This window comes from Lepeophtheirus salmonis, chromosome 10 (assembly GCF_016086655.4).
Source record: "Lepeophtheirus salmonis chromosome 10, UVic_Lsal_1.4, whole genome shotgun sequence".
Classification (NCBI taxonomy): domain Eukaryota; kingdom Metazoa; phylum Arthropoda; class Copepoda; order Siphonostomatoida; family Caligidae; genus Lepeophtheirus; species Lepeophtheirus salmonis.
This window is the reverse complement of record NC_052140.2, coordinates 5,896,952-5,921,452: the sequence shown is the minus strand read 5'-3', so window position 1 is coordinate 5,921,452 and position 24,501 is coordinate 5,896,952. Positions and strand designations below refer to the sequence as shown.

The window sequence follows — 24,501 nt, the reverse complement described above, 5'->3', positions numbered from 1 at the left end:
GTTAGTTCTAGTTTTTCTTTATGGTAAAAACCGTTCAACCTATCATCTAAGTAAATAAGTAGTAAGAAGATACCGCGTTCATTTTAAAGACGGGAAACACGTCATAACATATGATGTTCAAGTTCGAACCGATTTCAAAAAATTAGTTTCATGTTCATTAAATTGAAATGAGGAATCTGATAAATAACCATCTGTGATGATAGGTGATAAGGTTCAACTACGGCATTGGAGAAAAGAATCACTTGGGTTTTGAAGTTGGCCTTGGTGGTGGTAATGAGAAGGAAAGGCTTCATAATGGTATTGCTTTGCTTTGTCCAAACTGAGGGGACAGCATCATTTTTCAAGCGTCTGCAAGTCATAAATTAATAAATAATAAACCAATTACTAAAATGTAAGCTGCTTTACCGACTACGAGGTTGCCCTCTATACTCCCGGCCTTTGCCATGTCGCTTGTAAACGGAATTAGTAATGCACTTTTCCTCTTTAAAGTGTAGGCAACATATCCTTGAATTTTCTGTTATTGTCTAAATTTTTTTTTTTTTGGTTTTAAGATCCGTGATTGATCTTGATATTGCACTTTCCCGGCATGGCTGAAAATAAGGATTAGTGGGTATATTAAAACCAGAAAATTTGATCTAAATAATTTCAGGATTTTGGGGTACCGTCATACACCAGTCAACATCCTGGGGCAGAACATCTCCATCCCATTCTTTTCCAACAAGAGACAATTAAACAAATCAATAATCACTATAAAATTTATTGAAAACAATAACGTCGTCACTGGTTCATGGATTAATTACTTTATCAGTTAATTTGTGTGCATGTTTCACTGGGTAGAGATTTTCGTTTCCATATAAATCACGAATATGATTGAAATTCACTGACATTGAAGCTCCATCAAATGGTGGAAAATCAAATATTTGGCGATTGAGTTGATTATTATATATATTCATTAAAATATGAACCATATCAAACAGTAAATAAATTCCATTTCCGGGGGAGTATGGATTATCACTATAATGGTCATCATTATTCAACATTTTTTTAAGAATTCTTTTATTGCTAAAGTGTCCATCCGTTATTACTGCTACGACGTTGAATCCAATGAAACACACGCATTCTCAGAACAGAAAGAAATGACGAATGTATTAAATCAGAAATTATGGTTGAAACACGAATAATAGCAGCGGTATTTTTGAATGTCCCAGAAATACTATTAATTAAAAAACACAACAATGTTTTTGTAGACCTCATGTTTTATAGCCCTGTAATTTTCCACTTTGAATATTCAACTTTTTGCATGACATGCACTTCATCAATGAGGATGGATACTTTATTATCTTTATCTTGTATTGATTTGAATCTGCCTGATAGATATTTATATGATATTATAACTCTGTCACTGACTTAAAATTCAAATTAGATGATAAATTCTTCAAATAACGTAGCGTTAGTAATATAAGAAGGCCTTCTTTAAAGATGAATTCATATAAAGCGGGTGAAATATTTTCCTATACAGAAGGAACAGTCAAACGTGTAAGGGAAAAGAGGAAAACATTCCTCTTTTAGGTTTTAATACCGAAAGAGACTGTTCAATAAGAAAACTGATTGACTTAGCAATATCATCCTCAACATCTGAAAGAATCTTCAAAATAGCTTCAACTTGTTTTTTCAATGTATTTAATTGGATTATAATTGGAATTTTTTCAAGACCCTTCAGAGATGCTAGAATATTCAATACTTCGCAACAGGTATTGATTTTTTTAAAAGGCACTTTATGGTGGACTACGGATAAAGGTAGTAGTTTCTTTTCCTGATACATTTCAAAAGACAATAGTTGGAGCTCTTAAAAAAAGTTTTTACTTATGCTTCTATTAGATATCAAAAAATAATTGAACTACCTCAACTTGGTTTCTCAATAAGGGAGTACGTTAATGAAGTATCTTTGGAAATAAGAAGTACACTTGGTGGAATATTGTACTTTTTTTTTTTTATTTTTTTTAAGTCATCCAAGGTATAAACATTATCGGAATTTATCAATTCCTGGTTCATATGATTAATTTTTTGATTTTCTGACTTCCTTCTATTAGCTGCTATTATTTTTTCTGTATTTCTACATTTAATGGCTTTTTTAGACAAATAACTTGGAAAGGGAACTGTGAAGGAATAGCATCCTTTTCAATAATCGAAGTTTTAAAGGTTGATTGGTAATTAAACTTTCGTGTTCATAATCATTATCCATGAAGTGAAGGGAACATACTACTGTTTTTTTTTTTGTTTTTTGTATTTATTGGTTTCCCATCTGAAAGAAACACTAAGTTGGAATAATAATTATTTCTTATTTGAAGTTCCTACTACAACTCTGTTTTTTTAAAAGTCAATACTACATAATTATCAGAGATTAAAGTTTAAACCATAGTCAAATGAAAGTATAACAATATTAGAATTCATCACTAAATATGCCGAGGATTTATTAATATCAACGGACACCTAAACTCCAAAAATAATAATACAGTTCGTCCTAGATGAATATTATAATAATATTAATCATTGGAGAAAATAAAAAATGGAGTTATAACATTAATTATGCTAAGAAATGTATTATTTGTAATTCCGGATAAATACAATAAATTAAAATAATTAAAAATTATATAAATACTAATTTTAAATTCGAAGGGTTGAATGATGATTACTTGATTAATAGTATTAATATTATAGTAGACAGTATTGTGTCCGTGCTATTTTCATTTTTTCACTGAATATTATGAATTAATTTTGCCTTATAGAATATTTACTATGTGTTTTTGAAGGTTTGATTCTAAGATATTCATCATATCAAGTATGAAATGTACACATCACAGTATTTTGTATATATTTTTTAACATATGATAAACCAAAAATACATTTAAAAACTCAATAATAACACTTCAATTATTTAATTTGTGATCTTTTATAGGCGTAACTCCATTTTGCCTACGATTTAATATATGAAATTATTTTATTAAATTTTTCAAAAATGATTTGTTGTTTTTAAATGTAAAATAATAGTAATTCAATTATTGCTTAACAAAATAATGAAGGACATTTTCAGACAAAAATACTTTCCGGATTTCTTTCTTAAAATTTTATTTTCGATTCAAATATTTCAATTATTATTACCTTAAAAAATTATAAGTGTATTAGAAGAAAATAGCCAAATAATAATGTAAGAACCAAGGTTAATAATTTCTATTAACCAAAGCAAGATTGGCGAAGGTGAAACAATTTAACTAGCTACAACTTAGTGTGAATGTAAAGAGGTAATTTTATAAGTTACCTTTCACATTTATCACGGATATAATGTATTTTTATAACTACGCCACTAATTATGCTATTATTATATAAAGCAAAATTAATATTAAGTTTCAGTGATGAAATGAAAATGGCACAGACACAATACTATCTAATGTAATATTATTAATTAATCATCTTTAAACCCGTCGATCCTCTTTCTCTTTTATAATTCTCTATTAAAGATTTACGTTATATATATTGTACATCCCTTATCAAAAGGATGACTCCTAACTTAACAGATAAAATGTTCGTTCTAAACTATACTTTTGGTATTTTTTTTTTTTGTAATTGTCTTGTAAAAAAATGTTCAAAGTAATGTCTGTAGCAATTCTAGGCTGAAAAATATACTCTACGCAAGTTTTTTTTTAATCAAAAACATTTTTATTTCAGTTTAAAAATGTTGTCTTGGTGGAAGATATATTAATTGTAGCACGTGACTTAAAATAGAATTTCTATTGCTGTTGAAATAAAAATCGAGTAATATTGTACAAAGTCAATTAGGTTTTACCATTTGATTTTTAAGCATAAAAAATACCTCTCCCTACATGAGGCTAAGTGATTAGCCCTTGGTTCACTCCAGATATTTGTAGAATCATGGACATCTAGAGCTATCCATGCTCGAGACGTCCATGGTAGAACTCATTGATTGTGAATCCAGTTATTAATTATATAGCTAGGTTGTGTGTTGCGTCTTGACGAGGGAGAGACACAAACTTATTTATAAGGTGGAGAGATCCAGGATGACCAAGAGACATGAGGAGAAGAATTCACGTGGAGGGATAATGTAACACTGTTTATAAGATCATGTGTATTCTAACTATACTCTAATTTATTTAAACAATACGAGACTATTTATAATACGTAAAACACAGTACTTATAATACATAGATACATAAATATGAAATCTGGAAAATGCGAAATAGTTCATTGTTATAATAATTCATCAATCACAATTTTCACTCTTAGGAAGGAGTGATCTCTTAAAGGAATATCCAAGATTGGTGTTTAAATTCGCCTTGAATCGCATGAAACCTATAAAAACATTATGAAGAACATTTTCATAATTGATTTTTTCTAATAAATTCCTAATATTCTCGTTTGTTCTCGTAAATACTTATTCTATATATATAAAATATATATAGAATATCAAAGACAAATAAACATGGAATCAATAAAGTATCATTTATTGTACAAAATATTAAATAATAATAAAATTAAGTCTTTCACCCTATTATTGATATTTTTCAAATTATTGATTCTTAAACTGAATAAGATATGGCAACTATCAACTATAACTGCTAACTTGATTTCCGGATGTCTCTTTGTGCTCTATTTTTTCATCACCCCCGAGGGTTCCATAGTACTAAGTAGGGTACATTTATGAGTAATGAATATATTTATAGTTGACCTTTTTTCAATCATATCATCAGAATTCATTTTTGTAGTACTGTCTTCTTCATAAGTTCTTCACTTTAAGATTCGTCGAAGGGGCTCCACTTTTTTTAAGTGCATTGGAAATTCGAAAATGGGGGACACTGATCCATCAACAACTAACAAGAGAGCAGTTAATTTTGTGCTTAATGATGTCAGAGTCCTTGAAGTGCTTAAAACATATCCTTGACGATTTGATTTGTTTCCAATCTTGGCGACGGCTTTAGAAGCACTGGATTTTTAGGACATCTGAAAATAGATGGTTTGATATATATGGAATATTAAATTGAGTAACAACAAACAAGGATGCCAAAACATATGATTGTTTTATAAAGTTATGAAAATACTTATTGAAAAAAGCTTATTTTCACATAATTGTGGTTAAGTTCACATTTCTTCCTCAATTTAATAGCAAGATCGTGCTCTAATGATCTAAAAAAAGCCGGCGTTCTTGAAGTACAATTGAATGCAATGCAAGAAGGCATTAAACTCTATGAATAAAAAAATAAGAATGTATCAAGTTCTAATGATATCCACTACGATAAACTTACCTAATACCAAACTCCTTTTGTAAAAATTAGAAGGTTATTTTATCACTAATTATGAATTTATTAAGATTTTAAGAAATATTATTGATGACTGAAAGGCTAATGTTGACATAATAACTGAATGATTTGATCCTTATGTTTGTTTATCGTTCATCAGCTGAACGCTTCAATAAATTTTCCTCGTCATTCTAATGACTCTGTATATAATAGGTGCTGCCCTCTACAAAAATACGCTTTTCCAGAAGAAAATAAACATTAATAAAAATAATATTATTTCATATTTGATCTTGATTCTAGTAGAATTAATGAGGAATTAATATTTTACATAAGGCTAAAATGAACACTTTGGATCTTTCTGCCAACTACGACTCCGAGGTGGACAAGAAGAGAGAACGAAGATCTTCTCCAATTTGGAAGGCAAGCAAGAGAGAAGTGAGTACGAGGAATGACATTGGCAGACCCGAATATACGCGAGAGTACGAGTCCCTCTACGATCGACACAAGAGACTTGTGGACCACTACGCTTCCTCTTCTGTCTGGGATGGATTCACTAAGAAGTCAGTCACGGATATGGATGTCATACAAAGTCATCATCGCTTTATTTGGAAGGAGTCTGAGGAGGCGGAGGAAAGTCTTCCCTGGGAGTTGGCTCTCGCTAAAAAATATTGGGATAGGCTCTTTAAAGAATATGCAATTTGTGATTTAAGTAGATATTTGAAGAACGAAATTGCGATGCGATGGAGAACGCAGAAGGAAGTTGTCCAAGGTTTGAATCCCTACTGGTTATTTCCCTTAGTTACTCATTATTAGAACTGTCACAATGTCATATCATGATTCAGAGCGTTTTCACTGCTGTCATTAATTGCGTTATAATTGGAAGGGACTTGGGGGCTCAAAGTTGATATTTGTACTATATAAAATGAACAAATATCCAATAAATCTGGATGTAACTTCATTTAATAACATCAAAAATACATAAACACTTAAAACTTGCATTGAATACTACTTGTTGTAAAATGATAAACACTAATATTTGTATATAATCGAAAGAATATGTACTAAAAATCCCCAAAAATGGTTGAGATTTGGTCAAAATTCGTTTTTGATCGTTCAGGGACAAAAAAAAAAGAGTAGGATAATTAAATAGAAATTTCTTATTCTTTCCATTGTAATAGTTCATTTGTATCTACAATATGGAAATAAGATAGTATAACGATGTGATGACATATTTTTAATACAACTTAGAGTCAGATATATAATAAAACTAAGCAATAGAGGGATATATTTTTGATGTTATAATCTATATATTATATTTCCAGGGAAGGGACAGTTCTCCTGCGCTTCACGTAAATGCACTGAAGGAGATGGACTTCGCTCATGGGAAGTCAATTTTGCCTACGAAGAGAAAAAAGAATCAAAGAACGCACTTGTCAAAGTGCGTCTATGTCCTGATTGTTCCTATAAATTAAACTACTGTCATAAAAAGAAGGAAGTCACTAAGTCAAGGAAGCACAAAAGATCTCACAAGTCCCGTCGCCGGTCTAGGAAAGAAGAGTCGTCTCCCGACTCAGAGTCAACGTCAGAAGCAAAGAAATCCAAGGGGAACGAGAAAAAAGAAGAAGATACAGGGAAAGGGGATGTTTGGAAAGAGGCTCCTGAGATTGAGAAAGAAAAGTCGAGAGAGGATAACTTTTCTGAATATCTTGAGGACTTGTTTATGTGACTCCTCCATATATCAGTTACTTGTATAAATCAAGGAGACAATATGTTGTTTATAATTTATTACGCTACTGATACAAAAAAAAGTATACATTCATTCAGAATTAATCAAACTAATTCATTATTCGCAAGCTCTTGTGCATCGGTGTAAAAGAAAAAAAATTATTAAGCATCATTTACAATGAATGACACAATTCAAGAAGTTACAGAATTCTAAGATAAGTGAAACACTCTGATTTTGGACAATCTCTATCACTCGCTGTTTATTTTATATACACTTTATAACATTTATATTTCACTAGACCATTGTTATTTGAAAAAAAAAAAACTAGGACACAAAAGGGATATAAGACACATGTTGATTATACTATGAATCTGCCGCTTGTCTCAGAATTTCAATATTTTTAATATGCATCTTAAGTTTATATTAAATAGTAAAGTTTCATATCTATAGGATGACCTGGACATGTATGATTAACCCTGAAATTTATCAGAAGGTCCTTAAGCTTCAAAACAACTTTACTTTCTCGTTCAATTTTCCAAATTTTGATATCAATTTGTTCTAAAAAATTAGATTTTCCGTATTTTGATAACAAGGGAATGATTGAAGACCATTTTTGCAAGTTGAATTATATTTTTGACCTTTGATTTTGAATAAAATACGAAAGACAAAAGTAAATTAGGTAAAAATTACTGTGATTATTGAAATATGTGGCTTGTCAACACAAAAGCTAAAATGGTTTTTCTCAAAATAAATTGTATTTGTATTTTAATACGAATTATCGCCAATTTCTATTATCAAATTATTCTTATTATTTCTTTGGAGGCTCTGTAAATTACAATTTTAAGTAATCAAAATATAGGAATGATAAATTTTATTTGAAAGGTCATATCGGGCCAATTAAGTCCCTTAAATCAAATAAAGATTTTAAATTACACAGGGAAACACCAAATTTCTACCAATAAAATCAAACCAAGGATATACTTTATCTTTTAGCTTCAAATCCAAAACTCAGTTTTTTTCTGGGTCGTCAGGTTTCAGAAATATTTGAGATTATAGTCATTCGGGAGTATTATCGTTGAGAGACATTTTTCATCATTAAGCCAATCACCAAATTGAAGTACGATGAATAAAACTGATGTTAAAAGGCATTTTATGATTATAAAATTGTTTTTATTTATTCTGTATCCTCTTCTCAACTCGACATATTTCCATTTTTAGGGTGAAAAATGATGAAAAACGAAACTCTTCTTAAGACCATTATAACTCATTATCGGATGATTTTTCATCCCGTGGTCTCTCGTGGAATACGTAGTTCCGAATAAGACTAAGATCATCTCTTGAGATGAATGATCATGTTAGAAGTATCTTCCTTTTGTCCTAATTCTTGAAGAACATAAACGTTTTATGATTATAACTTATCATTGTTGTAGTACCTAATTAGCAAATTATTATTACATTTCACATCTAGAGCATTTTATCTTATTCTGAATGTAAAAAGGTACCTTCATAGTTTCAACTATAGAGAAATAATTCCTTTCTCTACGTTTTCATCCGTTGAATATATTCATTGTTAAATATGGATGGATAGATTCAAACCAAAGGAGAGAGTCGACTCTACACTCAAATAAGGCATTGCTTTCTTTCTGCTTTATTCTTGGGCGAAATTTTCATCCTATTATCACTCCCGTAGATATTGGAATTTGAGCATCGCTTGTTGAGGATAAAGTATCTCGGGTCTCTTCTTTTGTCCTAATTCATAAAGAAATTTCCGTCTTTAATTAATGAAAATAAATCTAAGCAAATGAAAAATAATTTGATATTTATAAATTGTCCCCCATTTACTCAAATATTTTTCCATGTTATTTTTTACAAATTTAAATTTTATAATTGTAGCTTATGTATAATATTCATGTTCTGATAAGACCTAATATTTTACTTTATTTATGTCACATTCAGTCTTTTATTTTATTCAATTAACCTAATTAACCTTTAACCTATTTAGCGTACATATTTTATCACTTACTAACAAATGTAACTTTGTGCTCTTTGATGACTATTGATTAATTACTAGCAGCATATATAAGAATTTTATTTTTTAGACAAGTATGAAGCGGATTCAACATAATATTTATATTTGTATTTCATATAAATCCTTAATTCAATCATTTTTTGCACTGTTAGGTGGAATTGATTTTTCATATATGATAGTTATATCTAAGATATTTTAAAAATAATCACAAATTCGAAAACAGAATAACTAATAAATCAATAGGCTCTTGATTGTGACATAAAAGTCAAGTTGTCATACCTCTGGTATTCAATTAATTCAACACATAATGAAATGACATAAGTTCACAAAATTGAAAAATAGATTTGAATTTCGTTGGAGTTTGATTTAATAACTAAACTGAGATATTAAATGACTCTTGACTTTATTCCTCGCATTCTATTAAATTTATCAGTATCAATTATCAAATATTAATTATTATTTAGCGGGATATTTTAATAATATTTAACTTTAATTCCAACATTTTACAGAGGGTTAATACTTAATTGAAATATTTATCCAATATAAGTTGTAGAGCAAAAAAGCAATGAATGTTAATATAAAGTTATCTCATTTGTAGGACAAACAATCATCGATTAATGATATTTTATGTTCATCTCACAGATGTCCTTTCACAAAAATTTGACAAATTTGAGTTTCATCGCTATCGTAAACACTAGAATCTAGATATAGTATGTCTTCTTCAAGATATTGATTTTTTGTTTCTTTAGACTCTTGATCTCTATATTCTGACTGGAGTTGTATATTTTCTTCAAGGTGTGGATTTCTAGCTTCTTCAGACTCTCTCGATCGTTCAAAACCATGTTTAAACATCTTAATCTTTAAACGCGATGATTTTGATTCTCCTATTTTGTTCAAATTTTGTTTTAAAGTCTGGGATCCGCACACTTGGTTGTATGAATCGGTCGGTTTCGCTGTAAAAGTTTGAGTGGACGAGTTATATTTTTTTACTTTCCTACAAGACGATGTGTCATCTAGTTTGAAGGGCGTTTGAATGGAGGCTTCCACAAATTTAAACTCAACAATATCAGGAGCAACAGTCGGTGCAAAATAATTGGGAATTGGAGGGTTTTCTTCATATGCCTTCAAAATAGAATCGACAAAATCCATTCTTTTCTTCTTTGCTTCCCTTTGCTCCCTTTCGTTTGGGGTCGGCAGAGGTTTTTCTCCTGGTACAAGATTTTTGGTAGGAATAGCATCCGATTTTAATTTTCTTCTTAAAGGCAAGCCCAAAAGTTCATTCCTTAAATCTCTCTCATAGTTGTTTTCCTCAAAATGATTTTCACAAATCCTGGGCGTCTTTCCAAGGCGACCCTTTCGATGGCAGGCTCTTTCCCAAATCTTTCTCCTTAAGCAATCCTTAGGGAAATCGTGGTAAACCACATTATTAGGTGAGCCACAAATGGCAACTGCACAAACCCAAGTTTTGTTTCGGGACTCCATCGCCAGTCACTATATAAATAAAGGTATACTAGGAAAATTTATTAATTTAATATAGTAGTAATTACTAATTATTATTACAACGATTCATAAACAATATTTAAATATCAATATTATACTATAATTTATCGTATAGTTATGAATTCTTCACATCGGCTATGACGTCACAAAAACAATCCTACTATATAGCTTCACCAGCGGTCGGTACGTTACAACATTTTGAAAAGGAGCAGACTATGGACTAGTCACCTTGAGTGGTCCGTTGAATGTTATTATTGGCATACCTTCTATTTCTAGTTACCTTGGAAATACTAGCTATATTAAGTGGAATCCGCTGCAATTATTTTCCTTCCCTTTTTTTGACATACTGTACTGCGTGTACTGAAGTAAGAAAATTGAAGGAAACGGAATGAAATAGAAGAAGAATATCACCATTATTTCATTTTTACCCTTTATTTCTTTCTTTTTGTTTAATGAAATACAATACAACTTACATAAATTCTCAAAATAATTTATTTAATATCAATAATAACATGATAAGTTAGAATTAAGTTTTTTAATCTTTCTTGAAGGACTACATATTTAAGATAAATTATTTCTTTTTCTGTTTGAGTGAATTTTACTACATGTTATATGCGCATAACTTTTGGCACTTGGGGGAGAAGGGCGCCATCCTGAGTCAACACGTAGTTACCCTCCGGATAGTAGGTCTACAGCTATGGCAAAATGGTGTTCCTAAGCACCTTATAGTAGGCCTCCTGGCCGATTTTCTGATGGGCGATCAATTGCGATATTATATCGCTAATCGCAACCGAAATAGCAAAAAAAAAAAAAAAAATGCGATCCGATCAATTTGTACAAAATGACATATCAGCTGATCTCCCTCAAGTCAACTTAGCCTTTCTTACTGAGGAGACTCAAGGAAAAGTAGACCACCTTATTTTAAAATCAACCATCCAGTCAGCTGTCTCAGGATATGCAGAAAGAGATTAATTTCTTCACTAAAGTCCTAAAAAGGCCAAGCAGGAAGGGGAAAGATACCTGGCTGATGACTATGAAAGTTTAGAAGGGATCTTGGCCTACTGAAGGGCCAAATAGGTATTTAAAAGATACAATGTTGTGATTTCCAGTAGTGCCAGCAGCGATCGTTTGTTCTACAACGCCTAACAGATCCTGAGGAGGACTAAACAGAAGCTGATAGATGACAGCTTTGAGAAGCAGCTCTTGATAATGTTCAATAAAGAGATAGAAGAGAAATGATTTATGTAGATATTTTACTATTCGATGGCAGATTATATTTTAGTTATTTTCTAGATATATTATATTTTTTATTATAATAAAATATTGTAAATAGATAAATTTGAAAAAGGCTTATAAATCGTTTATTTAAGTTAAAAAGGTATATATATATATATAGGTTTAAAGAAGTTGCATATTTAAATTGGTCGGATCGCAAATGGCCCTGATCGTTATATCGTAGTGAATTTCTGATCACAATTTTTTCCCTGATCGCTCACATGCCAGCTTTTTGAACACACCTCATATTGAAGTAAAAAAATAAATTGGGATTTTCTCTTTTACTTTATTTTTTTTTTATGTTGACGGACCACAAATTAAAATCATATACGACAGAAAAATTAGTTAATCAAAACCTATTGTATTTTTTTTTTCATACGATAGAAATGAGAAATTTATTGTTGGCCCTTGAGAAACACCTCAATGATTTTTTTTAAATGATGTAAGCTAAGGACGAATATCTGTATTGAGTAGGGTTACATCAAATTCAATGAGGAGCACAATTTTTGAATCGAAAAAGGACTTTTTAAGCAGAGGTGTTGTACTTCACAAAATTAAGAACCAATCCCTCTGAAAATTATCAGCAATCTATAACTTCAAACGAAAAATAATCATATAATTTATTTGCTTTAACTATAAATTTTCATATAAAACTGGGATTTATCTCTGCGAAAGCAATTAATAAAAAAGTAGAACAGATCTACAGAGCTAAGATTTAGCTGCAATATCTTTGACCTTAAGTTGCTATACAATTTTGTAAATGCTGCAAAGAAGAATCCAAAACTTAATATTTAATTTTGTTTATTGATTGTTTTTAGCATTATTGTAACGAGAAATCATTATTTTGGCAAGATTTTCTTCAGTAAAACTTTGCCTTCGATCAGTTGTATTTTTGAACAAACTGAAGTATGTAGGACCACTATTTGTTCATGGAGAAAATGTAAAATTAGTAATATTGTCAGGAGACATATTATTTGAAGGAAGTATCCCATCTTGTTTGCCGTTTAAAACACTTTAAAAATGACAAAACAGATTCTCTTAGTCTTCAATTTTTCCCCTTTTTAGTCAGGAGTTATTATTTGAATCTTTTTGTCTACCTCAGGTAATATATAAGCTATAGATTCGTTACTTAACATCTTCTCTTTCTCAAAGAGTAAAAGTTGCAAATCACAGCTAAATCCACAGATCCATTATAATTTATAATCGCCATAATTTCTCGTTCATCTATAAAAGAATGAATATTGTTTTAAACTAGAAATTGACTTTCGAGCCCATATTTCGAAGATGTAAGACTCGACTTGATCATAGGATAAAATACTTGATCATTGACCTGAACTCGGAATATAAGACTCTCGACTTGTCCTCGAAGTCATTTTAATTTTTTCACTGCATATAAAGTACTATTTAAAATATGTTATTCCTTTTCTGAGCAATTGAACTGAACTCAATGTAAATATTCAAGGATTTGGACTTGTAAACAAAGAATATTAAAATGCTTGACTTGAAGTTGCAGTATAAGGACTTCTTTCCCCCTCTGCCAATGTAAAAATGTGATAAATCACGCCTCTTGAAAGTTATTTTTTTGAGATTACCTTTAAAACTTAATGGGTAATAGAGAGCAATATTATGGTTTTGAGATTTGAAATTAGCATTAAAAAGATAAAAGAAAAGTTAATTTCATGCCAGAGGTCTATGGCTTGTTCTTCATTTAATGAAGAATCTGTGTCAATTAGTTATAATGACTTTTTATCTATTCGGTCCATTTATGGTTTTTCAAAATTTAGAATCAAAATAATAAACATGTGCACTCCTTTTTTAAGGGTCCTTCGAGTCCTTTCTGGGGATCCACCGACTTCATTTACAAGGACTTCTCTTTAAAAATCCTATCCAGTGTCTAAGGGACTTTTTAATAAATTCACATGTCCAGTTTTGATTAAAATTGCAAGTTCTCGAAATAGGGGTACCCACTCATCTTGTTGCTCAGCCCCTGGCTGATAAGCAGAATTATATCCTTGTAGACATAAATTATGGATATATTAGTGTCAAGATCACCTTACCAGAGACTAAAACAAGACCAAGACTGCTTTGAATGATCCGAGACAAAGAAAGGGAAAATACAAATTTGCGCGTTTTTTTATAATAAGAACATTTTAATCCAATTACTCTGAAAAGGTCGTGATGATGACTTGAAGAAAAACGACCAAGAAAATAAAATTGTGCATACTTTAATTGATGGAGAATGAAAGTTTTACTCGATTTGCTTCGAAGGGATCGTGATCTAGACCAGAACAATAACTTCATAAATTAGCCTCTAGAACCACATTACCTGCATATGGTTCTTCTTACATATACGATAAAAAGCAGGTAAAGTTTAACATCCAGAGGTCCCTTTTGGACTGAACTATAATTCGAAGTCTAATAGATATGGATAATCATATGTAATGAAGACTAGCTACCTACTTGGACAAATACGTCGCTGTAAAAATGTGGTTAAAAAAAAATTAACATTGAAGATTAAAAAAAAAAAAAAAATATGCATAAGTCCAAAATAATAATTTAACATTCGTCAAATGAAGTTAAAAATTATGGCAAGAAATGATGCATCACTTTTTTCAATGTGTATCAATACAAAAAAGGAGCAACAATATTTTGATAATAACCTAGATATTTAACTTCTACTAAAAGGTACAATTTTTTCTTGATAGATTATGAATATTTTTTTTCAAAATCATGAGAAAAAAGCCTTTTCGTAATTATTTTCCAAACTTAAGAGAAAAGATATTTAACAATAAAAATATCGGATAAATATTGGTAATAATCAATTTAACTTATCTGCAACGATACCAATTATATGATAATTAAAAAAGTTAAACAGGAATTTAACAAATCAAACATTTATTAAGATAAAAAATTAAAATCAAAGATTACGTAAAATTACTTCGCATTAAAAGCTTGTATTTTATAAGATGGCGATAACGTTGGTTAAAAATCGAAACATAACTATTTTAACAATATTTTATGCAACAAGCTTCTAACCCTTCTTAAAGTTATAAACCAATAAAGTTATGAACAATAGCACAAACACCACTTATGTCCACTATCAAGTCATTTAAAGACTAATAAAGAGACACGTCTTCATCCAAATGACACGCTCTTCACTTCAAAAACCCATTAACATAATCAATCATACGACTTCATCTATGCGTTGTTTGTACTCTTCATCTTAAGTTGAGATCACTCCATGGCTCATAAGCATTATTATTGCAATGGTTGTTGAATGCTCTTTGACCCATTAATCCAAATAAATATTTATTGAGGTAAAGATTAGCAGCCATAGTTGGGCCTTTGATTGTTTTTCTAGCGTGTTAATGGATACTAGTAGGAGCTGAAAAATAGATATAAGAAATTATGATATTTTGATAAAATACATTTTTAAAAGCCGCAATAAAAAATTATTCTTAGACGATAATGAAATGATTTGTACCGATAATGGATGATCAAGAAGAATGGATTATGAATCATATCATGTCATCTTAATAGTTAAAATACGGCATTTTCACATAAATCTGATCCCTCGAACAAAAGCTGATTTTATTATTTCATATTTAATTTAACAAAAATCAGTAAGTGTTGAGAGGGATATTATTATTCGCCCCCTTCACCAAACAGAATAAGCTTTTCCAAATTAAACTATACTCAATGGATAGCACCATTAACAAAACACACTTAAATGTTTATTTTCAAAATACGAGAACAAACCCTGTACTAAGTTTTAGTTGGAGGATAACATTTAATTTTACGTTTAATTAACGTATAATTTTGTTATACTCAAGTTTCTATTAAACTGATATACACCAAATAAATAATTTAGGCGATTCTTGGCTGCATTAATTAATAACTACTTATTGAGCCAATATGTGGCAGTTTATTCCCCTCCCGACACTAGTGGTATAGAGCGGAAAATAAATTTTCATATACGTATATTAGCAATAAATGTCATTAAAATGTAACATGAATATTTCACTTCAAAGGGTAGAAACTATTTTTGGTATTCTAATAATCAATTATAAAATTGATTTTCAGACGTCTTACGTTCGTGACCTTCAGAGATCTTGTAATGTACTGGCCTAGATATCACATTTGGCCAAGGACATTGTGACTATATATTATACTTAAGTTTTAATAAAACCTTTAAAATAACCTTTTAATAAAATAAATGAATTGAAAATATTTTTCAAAATATGTTACAGTATGTTTAAAATGATATAATAAAAAATAACTGTTCCAGCGTCCCTCAATTATTGAAAGCACACTTAACATAGGAAAACTTAGTCAAGTATTTGAAAATTAGACAATAAGTTATCTTGAGTATATAGAGTACTTTGAGATATTAGAAACTGATAACAAATAAAGTATGCAAAAAACGTCGTTAAAGGGCCAACTTGCTTTTTAAGTATTCCATAATAAATAGACATTGAAAAGAACAATTTTTTCATGGTATAAAGATATCCTAACTAATTTCAAATAAGTAGAATAAAAAAATTACCTTTTGGCTTTACTTTTTAAGTAATTCATTTATAGATATGACAAAATATCGCAGTAAAGGGAGTATTCGATATGTTTACGGTACACATTATTAAATAATTAAAAGATTCATAATTACGTACGTTTAGTGTCTGTTTTACCTGTAAAAAAAGTTTCCCCCAACTTATTTATATTAATATGATGTCTTCATATTTGGAATTGTAGGTAGTTGAAAGTTGGTTGACCTCAATAATTCGGGAAAAATCGCCTTCATTGTTTAATCCCTGTGATTTTAGAACACTTAAATTTATCGACTTTGTTAACATTATAAAAATTATACTAAGTCTTGTAACTTGTTGGACGGAAAACATATTTCTACTATAAATTTGAAACGACTTTAATTAACTTATATCGTTGAATATTTACAACTAAACATAGTTAAAACCTTCCACTGCATTATTGTAATTATTTATTTGTGTAAACACAAACGAAAGATTGTAAATAGAAATGTTTGAGCAGTTCCTATAAAATTAAAGAATAAGTAAGCTACTAATTATTTAAATTAATTAAGCATATAAAATGATACTAGGTGTGAAATTACCTTTATTTCTTCAAGAAGACTTTAATTTACACTGAAAATAGCGCTTCTATTTTTTTAATTTAAAATAAAATAAAACATTTGCTGTATATATTTTTTTAGAAGTGAGTATGTTAAGTGATTGAAAGAGAAAAACCAGTAATTTTGAATATCAAACTTTATTATTGGTTAATAAGTGTAGGAAAAGGTATAATTGATTTTTTTTAAATATTAAATTAATTAAGTGAATTGTGTGCGTGTAGGATTTCCTTTAAGACACAGAAGCACATGGAATGATAAATAATACTTGTTACTAACAAAAGAATCACTATGTTTTAGGACCACTTTTATAATATTACCTTATTTAGAAAAGTTTTATGCAGTATAATAAATATATTACTCAGATAAATGACACATACCTCAAGTATTATCGGGCCGACCGAATTCAACGCACACCATATACCTCGAGCTTTGAAGACATTAACACTGAAGTTGTAGTTATATTACAGTATTTTGATATTTCCCGGAATTCAGACTTATAAATTGATGATAAATACACAGATATACGGGTAATTGAAAACAGTAATACCTTTTATTATCTAAGTATGGTGGACAAGAAAATGTTTGGATACATAAAAGTAAATTAAGTATAATATGAATAAGAAAACATACTTGACAATCTGAGATCTTTTTTTTCTTCGAATATTAATAAGATATTTCTAATAAAAATAGTATTAATTATATTGTATCAATATAACCTGTAATTCTAGACATATTTACACGTATACACAACAAGTACAGTTGAAATAATACACTGAATTCCACACACTAAATAAGTTTTAAAAAAACTTAAATCAAAATGTTTCTCTATATTCAAGCAAGCAATGCTTAAATTCTTTGTGAGGGGGTTAGCTCAACTGATCAGGGATATTTAGGAATAAGGGGGAAGGGGTTTGGCAGAGGAAATAAATTGGTTGGTTTAGTAAGTAATTAATATGGTTGATGTCTTCCACCACCACCACTACTTCTATCACTGCCTCCACGTCTCATGGGGCCTCCACCTCTGTCTCCTCTCATTGGTCCTCCACCACCTCTACCTCTACCTCCAAAACCGCCGCCACCTCTTCTATCACCACCGCCACGGCCTCCACCAAAGCCGCCGCCTCTTCTATCACCACCGCCGCGGCCTCCACCAAAGCCGCCACCACCTCTTCCACCGTATCCTGGAGGTCCACCACCGCCACCTGCTCCTTCAGGTTTAGCGCTTCTACATTTATTGCATTCATTTCTCCATGCGAAGTTGGTATTTCCACAAGTTGCGTTAGGACAGGTCCAATCACCAGGTCGACTTGAAAAGTTAGCTTGTTGACCACCGCGATCACCATTGCCACCGTGACTTTGGCCACCACCGCCACGGCTACCTCCACGATCGCCACCTCCAAAACCAAATCCTCCGCCACCGCCGCGGCCGCCGCCCCCACGAGGACCTCCTCTTCCGAAGCCTCCTCTACCACGGGGGGGACCACCACCGCCGCCGCCTCCTCTGGTACCATATCCACCAGGAGGAGGTGCTTTGATCATAGCCATTTGGACTTTAATAGGGTTGTTATTGAATTCTTTGCCATCAAACCAGCTAATGGCGCTTTGTGCGGCAGATGGATCATCGTACGTAACAGTGGCTTCTCCTTTTTGCTCACCGTTTTGGTCCTTGTATATCCATATTTTTTGTTTTCCAGATCGTTTGTCGTTCTTTATCACACCAATTGAACCAAAAAATTGTGCAATATCGTCTTCAACTAAATCCTTTGGTAGGCCGGAAATGAAGATTTGATTTTCGGATTGAACTTTGTCATCGCCATATCCACCTTCCATGCTTCCTGAACGGCCCCCGCCATTGAAGCCACCTCGGCCTCTACCTCCTCCTCCTCCTGACATGGGAGGGCCATTTCTAGGTGGGCCGCCACCGCCGCCACCACCTCCTCTACTTCCGCGACCACGGCCAAAACCACTTCCGTAGCCACCTCCACCAGATCCATAGCCGCCTCCATTACCATTTCCATAGCCATCATCACTGGTTCCGTAGCCTCCTGTTCCATAGTTTCCTCCTCCACCACCACCAGTGCCATAACCTTGACCTGGTGGAGGCCCGTTAAATCCTCCCCCCGATGATTGCCCGTAACCTCCCCGATCAGAAAAACCCCCTCCACCACCTTGTGGTGGCATACCCTGAGAATAACCAGAATTGGGAGCACCGAAACCTCCTGCTCCACCACTAGAAGGCGGGGCTGCAGCAGGTGCTGCACCGCCACCACCATAACCGTAATTTGCCATATTTAATACCTTCTTTTTTCTTTCCTCTTACACTAATGAATTCGTAGCCCTGTTGATGAATGTTTTTTTAACTATAAAATTATACACTATCATGTTTATAAATAATTGTACACTAATGTAAAAAAAATTTGTGTTGAATCTAGTAACTGCTATATACATTATTATTTAGTTCAATAATAACTCTTCTTTTCTTAATATAAATTTTAAGAAACAACCATGGAACCCTAAAGTAGTATTTATTCCATTATTAATAGATAAATCATTATTACTCGATAGTATTATTAACCCATAATTAGAATAGCGAATGATTAAATAATCAACCATTATGAACTCTTCAATAAATCAGATATACTCCCCATAATCTATATCCCCTAGATTCAACACAAACAACTCAATCCCAATAATCTTCTACAAGAGAAGCAAAACCTTAGCCCATATAAACTATGCATAATATAGAGTAACCTTTTTTTTATTTATTTAAATGATCATTAAGAGTCCAAAATGCTAATTCCCTTGCCTATGGTAATAGTAGTATAAAAACAAACATTAGTTCAAAATGCAAAATGTTCTTAATAAAATATAGAAAGTAGTTACAAGATCTGTATGTATCACGAAATAACCTAATATGTATATACAACATTTGAACGCTATTTTAACAATATAAAATGGATACATTTTGTATCAACATCACCCCAGTCCCTCAAAACAATCAATCATTGTAATGCTATTTGAACGTAGATTATAAACACATGGTGTCTAACTGGTAGAAGTGAGATATTTTATATTTACAAAAAAGTGTGAATATTTAATTTACCCAATGTTGACTCTTTAATTCGTGAGATATACCCAATTATAATCATACATAATTAGAGATAATAATTATTTTTAACCGACCACCTAGAGTATTTATTAATTAATTGATGATACATAATGGATCTTTTAACTCATTGTAATACATTTTATAGAGCGTTTTCACATGACGCCAGCATTGTTGATGTCGGCCATTTTGGGGTCCTGAACAACCAAGTTTTATAAACAATTTAACCCCTTTTTTATTAATATTTAAGAAATTAGTGAACTATTGTACGTCAAAATGGGATGAATAAATAAAAGGACCCTTCTGTCTTATCAAAAAATGATCCAACTGTAGCCCAGTTTAATTATATACTAGCGGGAGTATCCGGTATCGTCCGAACTTGTTAAACGTCGATGACTTATCATTTAATTACTTCCATAAATGTATTTTACTATTTAATGAGTGCTATAGCTACATACGCTCATTGCTACTTTGTTATTTATTCAAGTGGTTTTAAGATATCAAGCACTAACTCAGAAATGTTCATAGATCGTTCAACAATCTTATTTATATATTGTAGATAAAAATTAGCTATTACGAAGGAAATAAAATATTTATGTCTGATTATCCTATTTTAATCCTTCCTAATAGATGTAAAACCAAATAATTAGTACAATTTTACGTATATATTACTATCATTATATTGGCATCAAGGAGTATTCAATGTAGGCCACAAGTGTTTTATGTTCTTAAAGCCATGGGAGTTTAATCCAGATTTATTAGAAATTGGTACATTTGAAACAGTACAAAATGTGTAGTAAATTGAGCCCCCCAAAATGGCGTCTTCTTTAATTATAATACAAGTTATGACGCCAGTGAAAACATTTTTCCCACTCTTCTGAAAATGAAACCTTTTAAAAATGAAGTGATTCGTCATTTTCCCTCGCACGCTATTCAACATCTTAAGACTCATTAATAACCTAGTTTCTTAGTATGAAAAGTAGAGTAGATTCGAGGGTTGCCACCTTGGCCTTGAGTAGGCTTTGATATACAATACACCTCTCACTCTTATCCACTCCGAACTGGGGTACAAAATACCCCTTCTTGTGTCCCATAGTTCATGACTCACGTCAATTCATTATTATCATCTTAAAAATTACATTCAAAAGGCGGATTAACAAAGATTCCATAGGATTTAAAGGGATACAATCAAACATAGCAATAGAGGTGACAACCCAAAGAGCACCTCTCGATAATTAAAACATTCCCATTCTTAATAAAACTATGGTTTTGCTTTTCCATAATCATGCGAGTTCATTCCAGCCTCCCAAAAAATAAATACATAAAAAAAATAAAAGATACTTACTGGACCAGATCCTCAAAAAAGACGCACCTCAAACAACGATCGAGTAACAATGATCTAGATTTCAGGAAGAAGACGCCGACTTTCTCCTCCTCTTTCAAATTCACAATGGCAAAATGCTACTCCTTGAACAGGCAAGAGGGAGATTCAACTAACTATTAAAATAAAAAAGAAAGGATTTTAAAATGGCCGTCGTATGAATACAACGGCTGTAAGTTCGAACCGAATCCATCTACTCTACGTCTACGCTACAAATTCAAAGCAGGTAAACTCCAATACCGTTGCATTCTTAACTTTGATAGCCTGCTAGATACCCGCCTTAGCTTCATACAGCCTTAATTATATAGGCAGGAAAGATTGAAATGTGTTACTGTTTAATAAATAATATATTTATCGACCTGGGTTTATCTACTTTCTAATGCTTCTTATAATTCGTCAACTTATGAAATACGTATTTTAAAATGATGAATAAATATAATCTTTAAAGTATAAAGCTCAAATATCATGCGCCAAGCTAAATTAACCTAATAATCAGCCTTATTTAAATATTGCTCAAGCATTGTCTACATAAGTTATTTTGTTTAAGGTGTAAACTAAGTCATAATAAGATAGTATTTGGATTCCAATATAACATAAAGCAAATTGCTGCATATTAAGTCGTTCATTACAAACAGTTATCATCACTATATGACTATTAATTAATTATGAATGTTTCTTAGTTTCTTTATTCAAAGTGTTTTAAATGGAGTCATAATTAATCCCTTTTAATCACAACCCATTTAAAAACGTACACGTTGAAGATATTGATTTAATATCGTCGAATACATATAGCATTTAACACCTTCAGAAAATTATATGCTCATTATTTGATTGATAATTAATATCAATTAGCTTAGTAGAGCAAAAGCATTTATTTCCATTTTGGGAGTGCAATATCATATTTCCTTCAAAAATGTGATAATTTTTTTTTCCTCAAGTAATGCAATTAATGAAATGTACTTAAATATTTTTGAGATAATTTCTTCAATTTTGATAATAAAAATTTAGATAAAATTCCATCGTTTCTATAGAAGAGTTATTAAAATATATAAGTACATAATTTTTTAGATAATGAATAAATTACTTTAATTAATGTAAGTTAATTGAACGTACTTTCATATTAAATATTTATTTTTTTTCAAATAATATATGTTGAATTAACAAAAAAAAAACGATTTTGAACAATTTTTAAAAAAAGGGCATAATGTCTAATTGATTTTTTTAAATAATAAATTATGATATACACACCGCCCAATATTGTATAGTTATAATTCTATTAATTCTATAATTATAGACGTTGTATTCAAATTTCTGGGATGAGTTAAGATACATAAGAATGTAAACTTAGTTTTGATGCCTTCATATATATTGTATCAAACTTCATTTAGTTCCCATTTAGCCCGTTTCAAATAAAATATATCTTTCTTTTTTTATTTAATTTGACAATCAATTTGTATTACTTTAAATGCAATTTGCAGCAACGACAAAGGGTTAGTGAGAATAATTTGAGGATAGAAATTGACGATTATTTGTCGAAAAATACAAATTTAATCAATACTTAGATATATGAAAAAATATTCTAGCTTGTTTTGTGTTGACGGGTCACATATAGATATATTATAATTTATAGTTACTATGCGCATCAATGTCATACTAGATAATAAAGGTTCTTATTTAATAAATGCGAAACATTATCAAAAAGCAAAAGTAATACATACTTGTCAGTTTAATTAAGTAATTGATTTATTTTAATTAAAACATTCATATTTCTTCATTAAATACATGATATATACAATTGAATTATCATAAAACGTAGTTATTCAATATTTTAGATACGATATATACAAATTATGAATTTATCTAGACTTTGATTTATAATGAGATTTCACTTCAGAAACAATTATAATTAAAGATAAAATTCGATCGATTTTGCTAGATTTTCAAAATAATATCCTATACAATTTTGTTTGATATAAATTGTAATGGGATTTACATATGGTAAATTCAGATATAGGCTATCAATTTCATCTATTATTTAACTAAAAACATGTAAATTTGTGAATTTAAAAAAAATACATTGATGCATTAATTATAGAACGTTTTGACATGACATCAGCAATGTTGTTGTAGGTCATTTTGATGGCCTAAACAACCAATTTCTATGACAATGAGAACTCTTATTTAATTTATATTAAGGTAAATAGTTAACTATTTTATGACAAAATTAGACAAACAAATAAAAGGACTTAAACCTTACTGTCTATAAATTTTTTTCTCAATCTATTGCCTAGTTATATTATATATCTGACTCTAATATCTATTAAAAATATGTTATTACATCGTTATACAATCTTATTTCCATATTGTAAATAAAAATAAACCATTACAATGGAAAGAATAAGATATTTTTGTCTAATTATCCTATTTTTATTGTCCATAATCGATCAAAAAAATATAAAACAAATTTTGCCATTTTGGGAGATTTTTAGTACATATTACTTTGATTATATATCAGTATTTATCATTAGCATTACGTAGTATTAATTGCAAATGTGAAATCTTTTATTATTCTTAAAGCCATTTTATTAAGTTTCATGAAAATTTATTGGTATTTTTTTTTTTCATTCTATGTATTGCAAATATCAACTTTGAGCGACCAAAATGTCACCAATTATGATCAATTTATAACATCAGTAAAAACGCTCTAAAATTGTTTTGTTTTCCAAAATAATTATGGATTTAATCATTTTCGGTAAATTAAATGTATTCACATAATATTCAGGAGAGTCGGAAGGTTTAAAACTTTGCAAAGGATAAATTACATTTTGCAAGCGGGACTTATAATAAGGTGACCAGTCCCCAGTCAAAAAAAAACTTCTGACCACTGAAGTACTTGTCCCTGTTTTTTATATCATGGATGATAGTAATTAATGGTTTTTCATTGAAAATGTACCCGGCTTCCATTTCAGAAATTTTGTCATCCTAACTTAATTAGAAGATAGATTTTTTAAAAGTTTTAACCTTCAAAAAGT

At 30.6% G+C, this 24,501-nt stretch overlaps 2 protein-coding genes and 1 long non-coding RNA gene across 3 annotated transcripts; 1 reads left to right on the top strand and 2 right to left on the bottom strand.

Annotated features, from left to right (window-relative positions):
• Positions 1-5,516: 5,516 nt before the first annotated feature.
• Positions 5,517-8,984, top strand: LOC121125286 (protein FRA10AC1 homolog). Its single transcript, XM_040720451.2, has 2 exons — positions 5,517-6,078; positions 6,632-8,984. The coding sequence occupies exons 1-2, from the start codon at positions 5,649-5,651 to the stop codon at positions 7,033-7,035; spliced, it is 834 nt and encodes a 277-aa protein (XP_040576385.1). The 5' UTR covers positions 5,517-5,648; the 3' UTR covers positions 7,036-8,984.
• A 166-nt stretch (positions 8,985-9,150) lies between these two features.
• LOC121125436 (uncharacterized) lies at positions 9,151-11,198 on the bottom strand. The gene is made up of 2 exons (XR_011782074.1): positions 10,845-11,198; positions 9,151-10,555 (listed from the first exon to the last, which is right to left on the bottom strand). It is a non-coding gene; the product is annotated as an uncharacterized lncRNA (long non-coding RNA).
• A 6,315-nt stretch (positions 11,199-17,513) lies between these two features.
• On the bottom strand, positions 17,514-21,594 carry caz (FUS RNA binding protein cabeza). The gene is made up of 2 exons (XM_040720915.1): positions 21,434-21,594; positions 17,514-19,320 (listed from the first exon to the last, which is right to left on the bottom strand). Exon 2 carries the CDS (start codon positions 19,269-19,271, stop codon positions 17,931-17,933), a length of 1,341 nt encoding a protein of 446 aa, XP_040576849.1. The 5' UTR covers positions 19,272-19,320; positions 21,434-21,594; the 3' UTR covers positions 17,514-17,930.
• Positions 21,595-24,501: the final 2,907 nt, after the last annotated feature.